The 17,796-nt window shown below is 37.2% G+C and overlaps 4 protein-coding genes across 4 annotated transcripts; 2 read left to right on the top strand and 2 right to left on the bottom strand.

Moving 5' to 3' along the window:
- The first annotated feature begins 62 nt into the window (after positions 1-62).
- On the top strand, positions 63-1,527 carry KVR01_008108 (uncharacterized protein). The gene is made up of 2 exons (XM_044792509.1): positions 63-755; positions 912-1,527. The coding sequence occupies exons 1-2, from the start codon at positions 428-430 to the stop codon at positions 1,199-1,201; spliced, it is 618 nt and encodes a 205-aa protein (XP_044643086.1). The 5' UTR covers positions 63-427; the 3' UTR covers positions 1,202-1,527.
- Positions 1,528-2,543: 1,016 nt separating this feature from the next.
- On the bottom strand, positions 2,544-4,943 carry KVR01_008076 (uncharacterized protein; the record flags this gene model as incomplete). The annotated part of the gene is made up of 5 exons (XM_044788489.1): positions 2,544-3,271; positions 3,421-4,068; positions 4,132-4,191; positions 4,270-4,420; positions 4,479-4,943. 5 exons carry the CDS (start codon positions 4,941-4,943, stop codon positions 2,544-2,546), a joined length of 2,052 nt encoding a protein of 683 aa, XP_044643054.1.
- Positions 4,944-5,577: 634 nt separating this feature from the next.
- KVR01_007806 (uncharacterized protein) lies at positions 5,578-7,646 on the bottom strand. The gene is made up of 4 exons (XM_044781336.1): positions 7,113-7,646; positions 7,014-7,033; positions 6,841-6,948; positions 5,578-6,786 (listed from the first exon to the last, which is right to left on the bottom strand). The coding sequence occupies exons 1-4, from the start codon at positions 7,345-7,347 to the stop codon at positions 5,818-5,820; spliced, it is 1,332 nt and encodes a 443-aa protein (XP_044642784.1). The 5' UTR covers positions 7,348-7,646; the 3' UTR covers positions 5,578-5,817.
- A 231-nt stretch (positions 7,647-7,877) lies between these two features.
- Positions 7,878-10,195, top strand: KVR01_007895 (uncharacterized protein). The gene is made up of 5 exons (XM_044788934.1): positions 7,878-8,330; positions 8,417-8,550; positions 8,658-8,781; positions 8,872-9,078; positions 9,158-10,195. The coding sequence occupies exons 1-5, from the start codon at positions 8,155-8,157 to the stop codon at positions 10,191-10,193; spliced, it is 1,677 nt and encodes a 558-aa protein (XP_044642873.1). The 5' UTR covers positions 7,878-8,154; the 3' UTR covers positions 10,194-10,195.
- The last annotated feature ends 7,601 nt before the right edge of the window (positions 10,196-17,796 follow it).

A 17,796-nucleotide genomic window follows, 5' to 3' on the forward strand; every position in this document is an offset into this window, starting at 1 on the left:
GGGTAATGGGCTATGGGCAGGACAAACTCAGCTGCACCAGTGCAGTGTCGTTGTTTGTGGCGCAGCTTCCACCTGTAGAACTCAGGCTCATTTTAGCCCCAGCAGGATGGAGGATCTATCTCCCAAACCGACCCAACACGGCCAATACGTGCAGTGACTAGGCCGCTACCTAGGTATCCACCCCCTTGGCCCGCTCGATCCCTTGCGGCTGACCTCACCTTACCTTGCCAACATGCAATGACCTCGGGAGCGTCAGCTTACCCACTCAACCCTCGAGCGCTACGACCCAGAATATCCTAATATAATACATTGTGCTTCATCCCCTTTCAACGGTCCGAATTCCACTTCGCTGAGAGCCCTCAAGCCGTTGCCTTCATTGCCAACACTCGACAGGCTTCAGGAAAAACAAGGACCCCGAGTCGCCAGCATGAGCCAACTACAGCCCTTCAACCCGCCCATCGGGTGCACCCAGTACGTCAACCCGAACCAGGAGACCAGGCTCATCCTCAAGGAGAAGGTCATGTCTATCACCGGCGATGCCTTTGACATCAAGCTCGACCCGCAAAACGGCCAGCCGCCACAGCCCGTCTTCAAGGTCGACCCCAGCTGGATCACCACCAAGAAGGCCTTCTACGACATGGCCGGTAACCACCTGTTCGACATGAAGAAGGAGTGGATGCATCTCGTCCACAGGACCTTTAAGATCGTCGACCCCCAGGGCGTCAAGTTCTTCGAGGTCAAGAGCGGGCTCACGTGTGAGTCTAGTTTTCCGCGCTGCAGAGAGCGTAACCCCCCCGCCCCGAACTATGAGTGATTTTATCATCCACCGACCCATCACTCATCACTCATCACTCATCACGCCTCCCCCCTGATACCACCCGAGTGAGAAAAGCACTGACAGCCTTCCAAAGTCGTCGGCTCCAAGGCAACGGCCACATTCACCTCCGCTGGCGGCAAGGAGGAGACGCTCGTGATGAAGGGCAACTGGCGCGACGCGACGGCTGACATCATCGACGAGACCCGCGGCGCCGTCGCGGCCCGCATCGCCCGCAAGTCCGCGTTCAAGAGCTTTACCACGTTCATGACGGGCCAGAACGAGTACAGCCTCACAGTTGCGCCGGGTGTCGACTTCGCCCTCATGGCCGCCCTCTGTGTCTGCTTTGACGAGTTCAACAACGACTCCGCCGCGGGCGGGGCCTAGGCGTCTCTGATAAGAGGAGCGTCCGTTTGAGTAGCGCAATCGAACTCTACTGGCGCATGGTTCATGCGGTCTCTGTTGAGGTGTTGCCTATGGGCGGCTGTTAAAATTTTGTGCCAGAATACCCGTTCCTGTATAGTGATGGCGGAAATTGGAACCATTCAGCCCAACTTTCATCGTGGTCCAACTAGAGGCGTGGTTCAAGATTGCTACTTACCTTAGTAGACCCGAGGTCAAGACGAGTGTGTCTGATATCGTGAGACCCATGCTACCTAGGTACTACATCCAGCTTCAACGCACAACTAATTCAAGCCCTCGATATGCTATCATTTACATGTAGCTTGCTACAGATTTCCATAGGTACCTTGCTTGCCTATACTCGTAGATGAAAATGGTTTCTTGTCAATTCCGCCTTGATGCAGGCGATTCGGCGTCTCATTGAAATGAGCTTGCATGTCTAGTACGTGGATGTCCGTGGGGTTCCAACACCCCTATATGGTTTCCCCTTGGAAATATTTCGCGGTCACAACCTTGGAAATGGCATGCCCCTTCCATTGCAACCGACTCTTGCATGCCTCATCATGCCCCCCCCCCTCCCCAAGAGAAAAGAAAGCAAATGCGGAGCAGGCGAAATGAAGCAAACCAACTGAAAAGTCTAAAGTTTCGAAATGTATAGGTCTCATTTCTCCATGTAAATGTGAATGTGAACTGGGCCCCAACCATTCCACCTCATTAAAGACGGTTTCGGTTCTAATATCCTACGGTTGAAATATATCGAGCGCCTTCACATAGTCTTAAACACCAAGACGTATGAATTCTTCCATAAAAAAACATCATTGTGAGAATAGTGCAGAGAGAACACAGTATCAGGCACTTGCTCCGCTTCTCAAACAAATAGATAAGGCCAAGAAGCATCGCCGTCAATTATAGGGATTGCAAGGTTGTGATGAAGTTGTCAAACATGGCCTTGTCGCCCTTCAACGGGCCTCTCAACCAGGTAGTATAAATGTTTTCGCTTCTATTCTACATATGTCTGGAGACATACATGGCGTCTTCATATAGTGGTAAACACTCAAGACCCAGCGGTTTCAAAAAGGAATACAGTGCCAATTAATCCTTGCTATATGATGAATGTTGTCATCATGTCCCGCCCAGGTACCTCTAGATTTCTGTATCATTGGTACTTAGGGACAACGTATGTCTGACCGTCTGCGCACAATCCTTGAGCGAAGCGATCACTTAATCTCTGAGTGGAGCGATCAACACCAGCAGGATGCGACCAATTTCTGAGCGAAGCAATCAAAACCAGCAAGACGCGACCAATTTCTGAGCGGAGCGATCAAGGCTACAATCCCGTGCCAGCCACACCCAGCTCTTGCCAGTATTCCTCCCTTGGTCGAAACACCAAGTTCGGGCCAACGTGATCTGACACAGCCAGATCAAACAATTGATACTCCTCTTTCCTCCCCCTCCCATCCGTCCTGCCAGGCTCCCCCTCCCCAAGCTTGCCAGCCTCTCCAGGCGCCCTTTCAAAGTCAAAGTACCAGAGTGTTCTCGCCACGACAAGACTCATTTCCTGGTAAGCCATCGCTTTCCCCAAGCACCCTGTCTCTCCTAATGCAAATGGGGCGAAAGCAGCACGCATCATCGATACGTGATGTTCTATTTGTGGACTGGGTTCATCCGTACCGCCATCCTCCATGTAGGATTCCAGCCACCTCTCGGGGCGGAACGCAAATGGCTCTGGAAAATACTCCTCATTGTGCATAACAGAGTAGGGACTGACCCCGACAATAGTCCCGGGCGGAATTACGTACCCATCAACCACGAACTGCTCGTGATGAGGCGAATAGGGTTCCCGCCAGAACGTGCCAACAAACGGGGGTGACATCCGCATGCTCTCGTCAATCACTGCACGGAGGTATTTGGATCCGTTCAGCTGCGGTCCGCTCTGAATAGCGCGACCTAAGGCGAACTTTGTCCGGATTTCGGCGGCGAGGCGGGCGTAGACGGCAGGGTATCGCGAGAGGTAGAAGAATATGGCGCTTAGAGCTGCCGAGATAGTGGTTCCACCTGTGCGTGCGATACTTAGTCAAGGAAGAGCCGTAATTAACAATACCGTGGCTAGACTTGTTGAGTTTTGGATGTTGAAGGAGAGCATATGGGGAATTTGGCATAAAACCTGGTCAGATGGGTAAGAGAGATGCAAAGCACAATCTTACCGGCAGGGAGAAAGAAAACAGCCTCAGCCCACAGCTCACTGCGCTTGAGGCCCTCCTCTGTGCTCACGTCATCCGCCGCGATCGAGTAGAAGTCATGCTTTGCGTCCTTGGCCAGAGCCATGCGTGACTGGATAATGCCTTGTATTGCTTCGGCGAATATCGCGCCATTTTTCCGGTTGAGTCGGCCAAGAACAGGCCAACTCATTGAAACAGTTGGCCAGGCCAATGCGAGGCGGTCAGTCGCACAGTTTTCAGCAATGACAGGAGACAGCTTACTGAAAAGATTGACTACTGCGTTCATCGAGATCATAGCACGGGGAAATATTCTGTTCTTCGCCTGTGTTTGCGTATGAAGGGGCTGTCCGAAGGCCAGCTGGCCAGCGATATCGGTGGCGAGGCGCTCGAAAGCTGGAGACATGTTTACTGCCTTGCCTTGGGCATTCAAGAGCTGCTTCAGGAAGACATCGATCTCTTTATTCATGGTTGGCTCGAAGGCACGGAGCGAGCGGTCCGAAAGAACTTGCCCGTATACCTTTCGTTTCTGTCGGTGTCGGTCTCTATCCAATGTTCCAAAGATGTTTACCTGGGGATTGAACTGAGTGTGCTTGTAAATATGTGCTTTATTCACTCCTGGATTCAGGTAAATATCTGCACGATATTAGCGATTTTTTCGTCTGATGCTGGTAGTCGGACAGGCACTAGTGTACTTGCCTTTCAGTGCTCTCGCTGTGTTGAACACTAGGCGATTGGGGGCCATTCGAATCACCGGACCTAACGGAAAATCATGAGTGCTCATACTACGAACAAAGGCTTATCTGGGCCCAGTGAGGTTTCGAGGGGCTGCCGAACCGTATTTCAGATGGTTATTGTACGTCCTAAGATGCAGACATTTTTTGGCGGCAAAGTATCCGCTGTACCCATCGGTGAGCTTCGCTAAGAGCGGACCTGGGTAGTCTCTCAAGGGATGTAAGAGCGCCGTGTAAGCTAGAGCGATGAGACCCTGATAAAGAGAGTCAGTGTCGAATTTCATTCTGATGGAGCGGCTCGACGTGACTTACCAACGACACCAAGGCTCCGACAGCAGACAGCAGGTCTGCAGGCAAGATTTCGGCAAAGCCCATGGTAGAGATCTCCAGATGTCGCGGTCGCGTAAACAACAGGTGTCGATGGCAATGACGAAGTATCACAGAACTTTGAATGAATGTACAGTGATCACTATGATTTGGCTCGAATGTGTTCCGAACTTGAAGCTGGGTAGAATCCAAGGCGAGAGGCGGGCAGTACTGCCTGCCTGCTGCTGAGTGGCGCCCGATTCCTATCGGCACGGCACGGGGTGTAACTCGTATCCCATAGCCGACTGGTAGGACAAGAAACACTGGGATAAGCATGCGGGGCACGGTCCTGTTTTCCGCCCCCAACCAGCCCGTGACGGTGAGACAAACCACATGCTTACTCCTATTGGGCAGAAAATTACCAACATGTTTGCAACTGTCGATCCCGAGGTCTCCGTTGGGTAATGCCATGCAATGTCACCTTCCCACAGCCTTGTCTCAATGCTGATAAACAACCCTGGTCTGCATATTGGCCAGCCCGCATATTGATATCTAGATACTGTGGTAGGTTGGAACCTAAGCGACGGGCCGAAATGAACTGATTTTTTGTACGTTCCTTGGTCTACGCCTCAACCTAGCTCAGAACTGCTGCAGGCTGTGGCGGGGCTAACCGGTACACACAGTACGATTGGACTGCGCCGCAAACTCAAAGTCCCATGGATTTCTACACGCCGGTGACCTGACATGGCGCGCGCGTTGTTTTCCGCCTGCAGACTGCAGTAGCCCGGCTTGGTAATGTGAATTCGTATCCAAATTTGGAGGCCAACGGCTGGGAAGTCACCAAGACTATCGAAGGTTGGTAATAATGGCCAAGGGCTTGCTTGAGGCTGAACGGGCAGAGTACGGCCAAGTCACCGTGCCAGGTTACCTAGGTATCTTTGGGATGGAATGAATGGTCAACTTCCTACCACGGTTAGAACCTCCGGCGCTTCGAGGTTGCATTTAAACACGCTTCAAAATGCGTTAGCCCACACAGGTGGCATGACCATGAGATTCTTTCATGCGATCATCTGTGCGATCATCCGAAGATTTGTGAATGAAAGCGTGACAGGTAAATGCAGGTGAAATGAATGATTTGTAAGTATGTACGGTTCGACTCATGCCCGTTGTAGGCACTAAACCGCATGCACTCGTCACCTCCTTCTTCGCGTTGCCCCCTCCCATACTAGCCAAGCACAAAGTTCTTCTTTGTTGAAATTTCCAGTCCTAGTGGATCTCTAGGCTGCTTGTGCGGCGGTGAAGCCCCTTTCCCGCCACTTTGTAGGGCAGCAACTAAACACAGACTCTAGCGTTTCTCAGCTGAAATGTGATAGTGTGCCTGTTTGGTGGAATCATTAGATACAGGAGCCCAATTGTAGGAATTGGCAGGTGAAATTTGAAATCCATTGGTCTCATGTCGATGTTGTTCGACCTCCATGGTCCGCATAATTGCGGGATCCAGAGGAGGTACGGGTGGTGGTTGGTCGTGGAGCTGCAGCTCGTCAAGCCTGTGGGACTCTGTATGTGTCAACCCTAGCTGCGCCATACGTATGGACTGGTTGTCGGGGTGATCCATCGTGCGATATACGCGAGTCTTTGACTGCTTCCCAATAGTCGGCCACTTGTTCCTTGCTGACATGGAACCGTCGGACGCACGGCTTCCTGTTGTTGGTAGCAGCGTCCAGGACCTCACCGCTGAGACCATCTTGAAGAGAGGACCTTCCTTGGCGAGCGCCTTTGGCACTGAAGGCATGCAGAAGACCAGCAGCACGCACGTCAGCTCTGGGACAGCCCACAGCATGATATCGGAAGCCGTATATGTTGCGTCTCCGTCATAGTCAATCGCAAAGGTAGCGGCGACGCGGCCGGCGGCACACACGGTAGCAAGAACACCCATCGAAAAAACTAATGAGATGCCTAGTCTTCGTCCCTTCGTCATTTGGAGAGTCCAAATGATACGCTGGGGTAGGAGAAGGATGAGAAGGTCCATGATGACGTTGAAAAAAGCTGTAAAAAGCCCGAGCGCTTTCCGATCGATGCATTTTCCATCGACCCATGGATGCCAGATGCTCTCATGTGGGAGGCACGTGATAGCCGAGCTGATGATGCTTGATACATACAGCAAGATGTTAAGCACAATCATCAAATAACAGGAACGATAAAAAAAGGTGTAGATGCGGTGGGGGGAAAAAACGCGTATCCACTCCAGAAGGATCGCGGACTTCGCAAAGAGCAGAGTTGCGGAATAGGATATGGTCAACCCGAAGGTGAGGATCTGCGTCACCGAAGTCAGTGCTGTGATACGTCAAAGCGCTGAAGTGGACCTGACCTGGGATATAGGAATGATGTCTCTGAAGGTTATGTTCCACTGATGCACAGAGAATCCGGCAATATTCAAGAAATCGAGATAGACCCAGACAAGAACTATGTAAGATGCCTATGTGCCGAATAATTAGACGCGGGAAAACAGGCCTAGAGGAAGGTAGCCAGCAAAGGACCTACATATGCAGCTAGGCCAAGATCTATCTCGTGGAGGACTTATTAGCAAGGGTCCGGATCAACAAAGTGAAAATCCGGGCATGCAACTCCGTTTCGACATACAATCCTGAAGCTCCACCTTCTTGGAGATAAATATTCGTGAATAAGCACGGGCGACGGCCACAACCGTCGAGCAGACGAGACACAACGTCATAACGGCCAACGCTTCGCCGTTGCGATTGGGGGGATTCTTGAAATTTGGGGTCACACCAGCCGGAGGTGCCAAAGCTGGTCCATTGTAGATGAGCTCCTGCACCGCAGGGGGTAGGTTGGGGAAATCCTTGATAGTCCCAGCCATGATGTGGTTCAGCGGTTCCTTCTCGATGCAGTAACACACCTCACAAGTCCAGTGAATGACTGTCAGAGGAAAATAACTGGAAAGGAATCAGGAGTGACAGGAGTGGTCCAAAACCTCCAAGGTCGGTCGGTATCCATTGCTGTAATATACCCCAGTAAAGCCTGAAGGATCCCATTCCTGTCAAGGGTTTTGCACCTGGGCATGTATGGATAAGGCACAGCTGCGAAACCTGAGGATAGCCGGTGTGGGTGCCAAATTTAGCCATGGCGAGAGGGTTGCAGCTAGAACAAGCACGAGGCCGTTGGCGTTGCCAAACGTTACATCTATCTGCCTGAGGGATAGGCATCTCGTTAATACTCATTTTCTGAGACAAGGGCGGTTGAAGCCGACTTAGGCCTAGTGCTGACAGTGACCACCCGGCGGCAGCGGCGTAGATAGTCCACTGAGCCGCTGCTGCAGGGGCGGGAAGCCGTGAACTACATCAGCGAAAAGTCCCAAGGTACAGGGACCAGTATGAACGGATGCACGCACGCATTTCCACCGAATGCACGGTTGGGTCAACCGAAAATGACAAGCCCGCCCCTCCCCCCAGGTTCATGGCGCAAAGGGGTCCGTCCCCAGGACTAGAACCCTCAGAACCGGTCTTGCGGCTTCCAGTCTTACGTTTTCAAACAACGCTTAACGTGTCGAGGAACACACCATTAGCAGACATAATCTTTCAACCATTTTCTGTTGTTACTGACTCTCGATACTCTTTCGCTCGGCTTCCGTTTTCGACCCGTTACTTTTTCCGACTTGGACGTAGAGATGGACGCAGAGAACGCGAGGCCTTCGCCTGCGCTTGAGAAGGCAGGCATTACAAACCATGCCAGTACTGGTGATAACAATCCAGCCCACCATACCACCCCCGCGATCCAGAGCGGGACGCCTGCTCAAGAGGTTCTCTACCTGTGTGGAACGCGTCTCTTCATGGTTGCTACCTTGTCCGTTTCCTCCAATGCTTTTTCAATTGTGTTTTGTCTCCACGGACAGCTATTTGTGCTGACAAAGTCGTATCATGGATGCACAGGATCGGTATCATGGTGTTCATAGTGAGTATAGAGGCCAATATAGCAGTCACCGCATTCGTGGCCATCGCGCGCGACTTAGGTGGTTTCGAAACGATCAGCTGGGTTTTGTCGAGCTACCAGCTCGGCTTTGTCGGTAGGTCAAAACACCCCCCCCCCGTCCACAGCCAGTCTCCACCACACCATAGATTTCCATGTTCCTCTAAGTCTGTCGTCACGAAAACTGACTTCTTTGCTGGGCAGCTCTCATTGTGATTTCGGCGAAACTGAGTGATATCTTCGGCCGGAAAACGATCACTGCGGGCCTACTCATTCTATTCACTGTCTTCTCCGCCGGCTGCGCCGGCGCGCAGACCATGACACAGCTGTAAGTCACACAATCCGATATCTTTCCTACCAGCTGGACTATATGTCTAGTTTATTGCGATTGATTGTTGACAATGATATCTTTTAACAGCATTGTAATCCGTGCCTTTCAAGGTTTGGGTGGTGGTGGCTGTTACACGCTCGGTGCCGTCCTCATTGTCGATGCTGCGCCACCGGAGAAGTACGGGAAATATGTCGCGAATGCAGGAATAGCCATCGCGATGGGTACGGTCTTAGGCCCGGTGATTGGGGGTGCCATCAGCCAGAACTCGACCTGGAGATGGATTTTCCTGCTCAAGTAAGCAACATTTGAACTCTGAATCTCGATCACACCACTTCGCAAATACGGTCTGACTAACGATTCGTCCTTCTTATAGTGTGCCCGTCGGAGTCTTGGCTCTATTTCTCGCCATCGTCGGTATGCCGCACGGCTTCCCTTACCGTGAGCGGCTCCCTACACATGGGTCACTGACAGCCGTTGTCCAAACGATACGGACCCGCCTTGACATCATAGGCTCCTTGCTGCTTCTTGGGGCGGTCCTGGCTTTCACAGCATGCTTCCAGGAGGCTGGCTCACGCTTTCAGTGGCAATCTGCCTACGTCATAACCCTCTTAATTACGTTCGTAGCGCTATTCTTGTTACTTTTATTTTGGGAGCGTCATGTGACGCTTAATGGCAAACTATGCGAGCCGGTACTCCCATGGCGATTTTTCACCAATCGCGTTGTCATCGGCATCATGGCCGAAATGATACTGGTGGGAGCGCCCATGAGCGTCACTACATTCCAGCTACCTCAGCGATTCCAGCTCGTCAATGGGCTTTCAAATCTTGATTCTGGACTTAGACTTCTGCCTTTTGGGGCCTTGTTCCCGCTCGGCTCCATGACAGGTGCCACAGTGTCGAGCAAGTTCAAAATACCAGCGATCTCGCTGCTGGTCGCAGGATCGATGTTCCAGGTGGTCGGGTACACGTTGCTTAGCATGTTGGACTCGTCAGTGCATATTCAGGCGTCGATCTACGGATATTTGACCCTGTGTGGTTTCGGCTGCGGCCTCACATTTACCATGGCTTACATCACAGTTCCTTTCACCGTTGCCGAATGCGATAAAGCTGTGGGAATGGCTGCAGCCAACCAATTTCGGACGATGGGCAGTGCCGTGGGATTGGCAATCGCTACGTCTGTGTTCAATGGGTACACATTTTCTCGCCTGGCGGGCCTTGGAATCAACAGCTCTCTTGAAGATATCATCACTGGGCAAGAATTACTGCCCGTCGCTCTTCGCAACGAAGCTCGGCATATTCTTTCTGAAGGGTATAACCGCCAAATGTTAGTTCTGTGCGCGTTTTCTGCGGCACAGATACCAACAGCGCTGTTACTTTGGAAAAGGAAGCACATAGTCACTGTAGCATAGGCATATATTAAACATGAATGTCAAGAGAGTTACTTTCATATTTCGAAACATGTCTATAAAGGAGCGACTCCCGCCTCGTGCAGATTCTTATAAGAACGGAAATTCGCGCACCCAAAATTAAAAGGCGCGCACCCAAATATAACTAAGCAGGGCTGCAACTAATTAAAAAACTTTATTTTACCCGTTAAACCACCCAAGCAATGCTTTTTATATCCTGCCCAACATACCTAGCAAAATCTTCTCTTCCCACCTAATTATATTTACCAACCACCACCTAACCATAAATTAAATTAACTATTTAAATAGCAGGAATTATTAATTAAAAACTAAATTTTTATTATATTTACTTAAATATTATTTTTTAAGCATTATAGCTAATAATATAAATACTAAATTATTTTAAGCTTAAGCCATATTAGCAAATTAATTATTATAACTAAAATTATAATATTACTACTATTAACTACTACCTTTTAATACTTTCTAATCCCTTTATATTTTTAAAGCTTTTTAATAATAAATATAATATCTATAAAAAATTTAAAGTTAAATTAAATAAAGCTATAAAATTAACTAGCTAGTTAATAATCTTTTATAATTTTAAGGCAAATTAAAAATTTTTAGCTTATAGTTATAGCATATAGCAACCCTTAATTTTAACTATTTATAATACTACTATAATTAAAACTAACTACCTTTAATAAAAAATTGCCTATATAACCAAAATTATAATAGGCAAGTAAAAGCTTATAATTTAAAAAAAAAAATATACCCACTATAAGCCCTAAATAATAACTAAAGCAAAATAAAGCTAGGTTAAATTAAATACAAATTAATACAAATTCCTTTCTTAAATTACCTATAACCTTTTTATAATAAAGCCAAAAAAACTTAAACTTATACTTTAATAAAAATATTTTATAATTATACTAAAACCTAATATAATAAAGTTCTAGCTAATAAAAAAAAAAAAAAAGGTAGAGCATTTATATACTAATATAAATAATATTAAACTAACTTAAAAAGCAAAACTACTAGTATTATTATATTTAAAATAAAAAAAAAAACATTACTAGCATTTTTTAATATAAAAGGTAATAAATTATATAAATCTAAAAGTAATATTTTACTTAATATTTTTTTTTAATTATACTTATATAACTAATAATAAAAAAATGCTATATTTTTAAGGCATAACTATAATATATATAAAAAAAAACTTACCCCTATTTTAAAGCATTATTAATAATAAAAAGAAATTAAGCTTCTAATAGCTTTTAAAATAAATTAAATTACTACTAATAAAATATAAAACTATAAATCTAAAAGTTATTATTACTAACTATAATACTACTTTAATTAATACTATTAAGTATATATTTTCTTATATTTGCTACCAACTTTATATTTTTTATATTAATATAAATATTATTTTTAATATTAAAAAAAAATAATAAAAAATACTAGGCTTATAAAATATAAAAAAAAAAAAAGCTAATAATAAAAAGGATTTAAAAATTAAAAACTTAAATATAGCCTTATTTAACGCCCTAATAAAAAGCAAAACAATTATTCTATTAAAGGTCCTAAATAAAGTTCCCTATACCTACTAGGCCCTATTTAATTTATTTAAATTTATAAAATATTTAACTAATTGCTAAATCTTTAACTTAGCTTAACATTATTTATAAAAAAAGTTTTTAAATTAATAAGCAATAATTTAATATTTAAAAACCTATTATATAAATAAAAAAAAAAAATTATAGCTAAATAAATAGCCCATAAAACTTATAAAGTTCTTAACTTTAACTTATATATAATATTTTTAATAAAAAATATATACTAAAAGTTTAAGGTTTATTTAAGCTATAAAATAAAAAATACCTTTTACCTTATTAAAGCTATTTATAAAACTTTAAAGAATATTATTTATAACTTTAAACTAAAAAAGGTATATTAAAAAACATTCTTTTTTTAAAAGTTTAATAAATAAAAATAACTAAAAAACCTTTTAATACAAGTTTTATAAATAGCCTTAAATCTTTTTTTAAATATTAAAAAAAAAGTTATATAAATATTTAAAGGCAACATTATATAAAATAATTACTTATAATTAACCTATACTTGCCTTATATTTATATAATATAGCTTAATTTATACTAATTAAATTACTAATAAAAAAAAAGCTAAACAGCCCCTTAAAAAGGCTAATATATATAAATTCTTCTAGCTTAATTATAACTTATTAATTAACAACCCTCTACTTATAATCTATTTATTAAAGTAGATTAAATTAACTAAAAAATACTTTTATAAAATAGCTATATTTGCAACTAATAAAATAAATATCTTTAAGTAAAATATAAGCTAAATAATAGCTATAATAAATAAACAAACTAAATTAATAACTATTAACTTAAAAAGCAAAATAAAAAATAAAATAAAGGCAATAATAGCCTTTTTTTAATAAATAAATTTAGCTTAAAAGTAGAATTACTTAACTTTATAATTTTTAAATAAAAAAAACACCTATAATAATAATACCTAATAAAAAACTATTTAATAAAACTAGCAACTAACAGCAAGGCTTATAAGGCAAGCAAACTACTAGTTAAAGCAATAATTTACTTTTTTAAATATATTCTTAAACGCCCCACTAATAGCTAAAAAGTAATATATAAAAATATAAAGGATTATTAACTAATTACTATAAATAGACCTAACTATAAATAACCTTGCTAGCAACAATAAAGGTATATAACCCAAAATTTAAATATATATATAATTAAATATAAATTATACTTAAAATACCATCTATTTAGGCCCTAATATATATAATTTATACAATTTTTAACCTTTTTTTTATTAGTTAGCAAAAAAATAGTACCAAGTACTAATTATATATAACAACCTTACTAATTACTATAATAGGCCCTAATTAAAATAAATTTGTGCACATATATAGGCACCGCTTAGTTATATCTAGGTGCGCGCCTTCCAATTTTAGGTGCGCGAATTTCCGTTCTCATTCTTATTAGTAGGTGGTTCCGTTATTAATCTATACACATGCTCTTTTAAAGCCGTAGGCGGTCTCTTCATACAGTAGTGGTCAACCCTTCCCAGTTGCACCGTGGTGTACTAGCCGTTGTGGTGGGTGCCGAGAGCTCGCATCATTTGAGTGACTTGATATCCCACTTAGAGGCGCAGATTTCTGCTCCAATCAAGGTGCGATATGACATTACACCGAGCCTTGTTGCGCTGACATTGCTCCGTGGAGTATTGCCGAGGGGGGCCATGAAGACATCGTTGCACCGGCCCCCACCCAGCGCGGTGTGCAAGTGGGGGCACGAGATTTGAACATGCTGTGCGACGCTACGAGATTGTTGCCTTCCACCGTTTTTCAGTGTGACCCATATTGCTGGGCACCTGCAGTAGGAATCCTGACTTTCAGGTCGATCCTTGGGTTTCTATCGGAGTACCTACACTATCTAGGTAGGCATCTGAGTGGGCCAGCCCTAATCAACGAGGCTGTGGTGACAGCCTATCCCCGATCGAGTCTCGCTTGTCTCGCGGCCAAGACGAACCAGAGCGACGTCGTATTGCATTTCCATGGCGTAAATGTGCCCCAGGCTCCTCAAATCACCTCCAAGATACAAAGACCGGTGACAGGCGAAGTCACATTCGATGCTCCGCTGATAGGACCCCACCTAATGCCGGGCGACGTTGCGTTACACTTCACGTTGGTATCATTGTGTTACAATCCCTCCAAATTAAAATGTCAGGAACCGGCCGGGTGAGGTTTAAGACTACACTAACTAGATACAGTTAGGGGACAAAAGTTCCACTACTATACTCCATACTAGTAATTTACCTCTACCTAATAATAAATTTTACTTTATATTTATAAATTATAAAATTTTATAATAATTAATAATTTATATTAATTTAATATATTAATTTTTTATAAATATTATTATAATTAATTTATAATATATTATTTTAATTAAATTTTATAATATTTTTTTAAAATATTTAATTATTATTAATATAAGTTTTTTATATAATTTTTTATTTTTATTAAAATATTTTAATTTAATATTTTATAATAAAATATTTTTAAATATTAATTAAATAATTTTAATTAAATAATTTTAATTAAATAATTTTAATTAAATTTAAAATAAATTTATTATTAATTTTAATATTTAATATAAAATATATATTTATTATTATTAAATATTATTATAATTTTATTAAAATAAAAATATTTTATTTAAAATATATTATATTAAAAACTTTTAATAAATATAAATAATTAAAGTTTTTAAAAATAAAATATAATATATTTTAAAATTAATTTAATTAAATTTATTATATATAACTTTTATAATAATTTTATAATTATTTATAATATTATTTATTATTAAAAATACTTTTATATTAATATATTAAACTATATTTATTAAAAATTAAAATTATTATAAATTATAAATTATTTAATTTTAATATTATTAAATATTATATATAAAATTATTATATAATTTAAATATAAATTAATTAAGATAAATAAAAATAAAATTATTATTTTAATTAAAAATATATATAAATTTTAATTTTATTTTATAAATAAATATTTATTTAATAAATTTAAAAGATTATTAATTTTATAAATAAAACTATTTAAAAATAATTATTTAATTTATTAAATTAAAAATAATAAAATAAAATAATTATACTTTATTATTATATATAATATTTAAATTTATAATTTTAATAATTTTTTATAAATAAAAAGAATAATTATTAATAATTAAGTTTATAATTTTATAAAATAAATTATTATTTTAAAAAATTATTAATATTTAAAATAATTAATATATTTTTAAAAGATTAAAAATTATAAATTTAATTTAAAGAAAATTAAAATTTATAAAAATTTAAATTTAAATTTAAAATTTTTTAAATTTAATTTTTTAAAAAGTATTAAAAACTTAAAAAAATTAAATAAAATTAAAAATTAAATAAAATTAAAAATTAAATAGAATTAAAAATTAAATAAAATTAAAAATTAAATTAAATTATAATATAATAAAAATTAAATAAAAATAATTAAAAATTATAATTATAAATATTTTAATTTTATATTTAAAAATAATATTAATTTATTTATAAAATAATTTATATATTTTAAAATTATTATATTTTTAATTATTAATTTATAAATTATTTATATTTTTAATTTTATTTTTAAATTATAAATAAATAATTAAAATTTTAAAATAATAAAATATAATATATTATTTTTTAAAATAATTTTAAATTTTATAACTTTTAAAATTAAAAATAATAAAAATATAAATATTTATATTAAAAGAATATTTAATTTATTAAAAATAATTTTAAAATATAATTTAAATATTTATAAATTTAATAATTATAATTTTATTTTTAAATTTTTATTAATTAAAAATTAAAAATATAAATTAAAGTTACTAATAATTTTATTTTTATAATAAATATTTAATAAAACTATTTTTAATTTAAATTAAAACTTTTTAAAATTTTTAATTAATTAAAATTTTTATTTTAAATTTTTATATATATTAATTAGTTTAGTTTATATATAAAAGTAGTTAAAGTAATATAAATTAGTATTAATTAGAAGGTTTACTTAGTTAGGTAATAAAGTGTCTAGTTAGGTTAGCTAGATTTATTAACTAAGAGTAGTTTATATATAAGTATAGGTCTATTAGCCTTATAGTAATTAATCTATTATAGTCTATTATTTCTATATTAGTAACTTTTTAGTCTTTTAAAATTAAGATCCTTTATCCCTTCTTTTTAGTTAATTAATAAGTTTTATTTATTAATAAAATAGTTTTTAATTAAATTATTAAATTACTTTGAATTATTATTAAATGTATAATTATAATTTATTTAATTTAAGCACTATAAAATACTTTAAATTAACGTTTTATAAATTATTAAATTACTTAAATTTAAATTACTTTAATAGGTGAAATTAAGTATAAAATTAAGTTTAAATTATTAATAAATTAATCGTTTATTAGGTTATCTATTAAGTGGTTATTAATTATTAATATTTAGTTAGTTAGTTAGTAATTATTTAGTTAGCCCTTTTAATAGTATCTTCTTCTTATAGTAAATATAATTATTACTTATTTTATTAGTTTTTTTTTTTTAGTTAATTATATAAGTAGTTATAGTATCAACTTTTTATTAGGGTAGGGTATTTAAATAAAGGTAAGGAGGGCTTTAAATAATGTTTTAGTTTTAATATAAACGTTATTAAAATAAAGGTTGTTATAAAGATCTTTAAAAAGTTTTAGTTTAATTTATTTAAGGTACTTCTTAGTTTAGTTTTTAAAGATTTTATAGAAGTATTAGAAGTTCTTATTAGAGTTATAGTTAAGGTTACTAGTAAATTAGTAGACTTTATCGTTGTTAGACTTAATAGCTATATATTTCTTTTTATAAATATTATTAATATACTTTTTTATTTTATTCTTTAATTTAAACTTCCTTTTATAATATAAGTAGATATATTATTAATATATACTTATAGTAGTTATAAATAACTTTATTTTTAAACTTAGGGTTGTAGTAGCTACATCGTTAAAGTATCTTTTATTTAGATATTATAAAAGAGAGAGAGAGAGAGAGAGAAGTTAAAAGAGTATTTAATTAATTACTTAGGTAATATAAGGGGAGGTAGGTAGGTAAATAGGTTAATTAATAGATAGTTAAATAGGTTAATTAGTAGGTAGTTAGTTTAAAGGTTTAATAGGTAAGTTTAAATTATTAGTTATAAAAAGGATTGCTTAATAAATAGAAAAGATTATTATAATTATTTATAATTTAAAGCTTTTTATAAATTATTATAAAAGAGATTATTACTTAAAGGGTTATATATTAACTTAAGTAAAGTATATAAAGTTATTATATTAATTATAAGATTTATTTAATAAAGGGGTTCTACTTAATTAATTATATTTAGATAGTTTAAATAACTTACCTTCTTTAAGTTGTGATAATAATAGTAGTATTATTAATTTATCCTTTATAAAAAGACTTAATATTTAAATAGCTTAAATGATTTATTTTACTATTAAAAGTTAGTTGGTAATTAATTAGTATTAATTAACTTAGCTTATATATAAAAAGTAATTAAAGTAGTATAGATTAGTGTTGGTTAGAAGGTCTACTTAACTGGGTGGTGAAGTGTTTAGTTGGGTTAGCTAGATTTATTAATTAAGAGTGGTCTATATATAAATATAGGTCTATTAGCTTTATAGTAGTTAATCTATTATAGCTTACTATTTTTATAATATAATTAATTTAAATTATTTTTAATTAATATTAATTTGTTTTAATTAATTTTTAATTTTTGATTAATTTATTTAAATTTAAAATAATAATATATTATTAAAATAAATAAATAAAATAAATAAATAAAAATAAAATATTATTATTTTTAATTAATTATTATTTAATATTTATTAAAAAAGTTATTAAAAATTTATAATTAATTATTAATTATATATTAATTATAAAAAATAATAATAATTTTTATATAATAATA

The sequence above is a fragment of the Diaporthe batatas genome, assembly GCF_019321695.1.
Source record: "Diaporthe batatas strain CRI 302-4 chromosome Unknown Contig00009, whole genome shotgun sequence".
In the NCBI taxonomy this organism is placed as follows: domain Eukaryota; kingdom Fungi; phylum Ascomycota; class Sordariomycetes; order Diaporthales; family Diaporthaceae; genus Diaporthe; species Diaporthe batatas.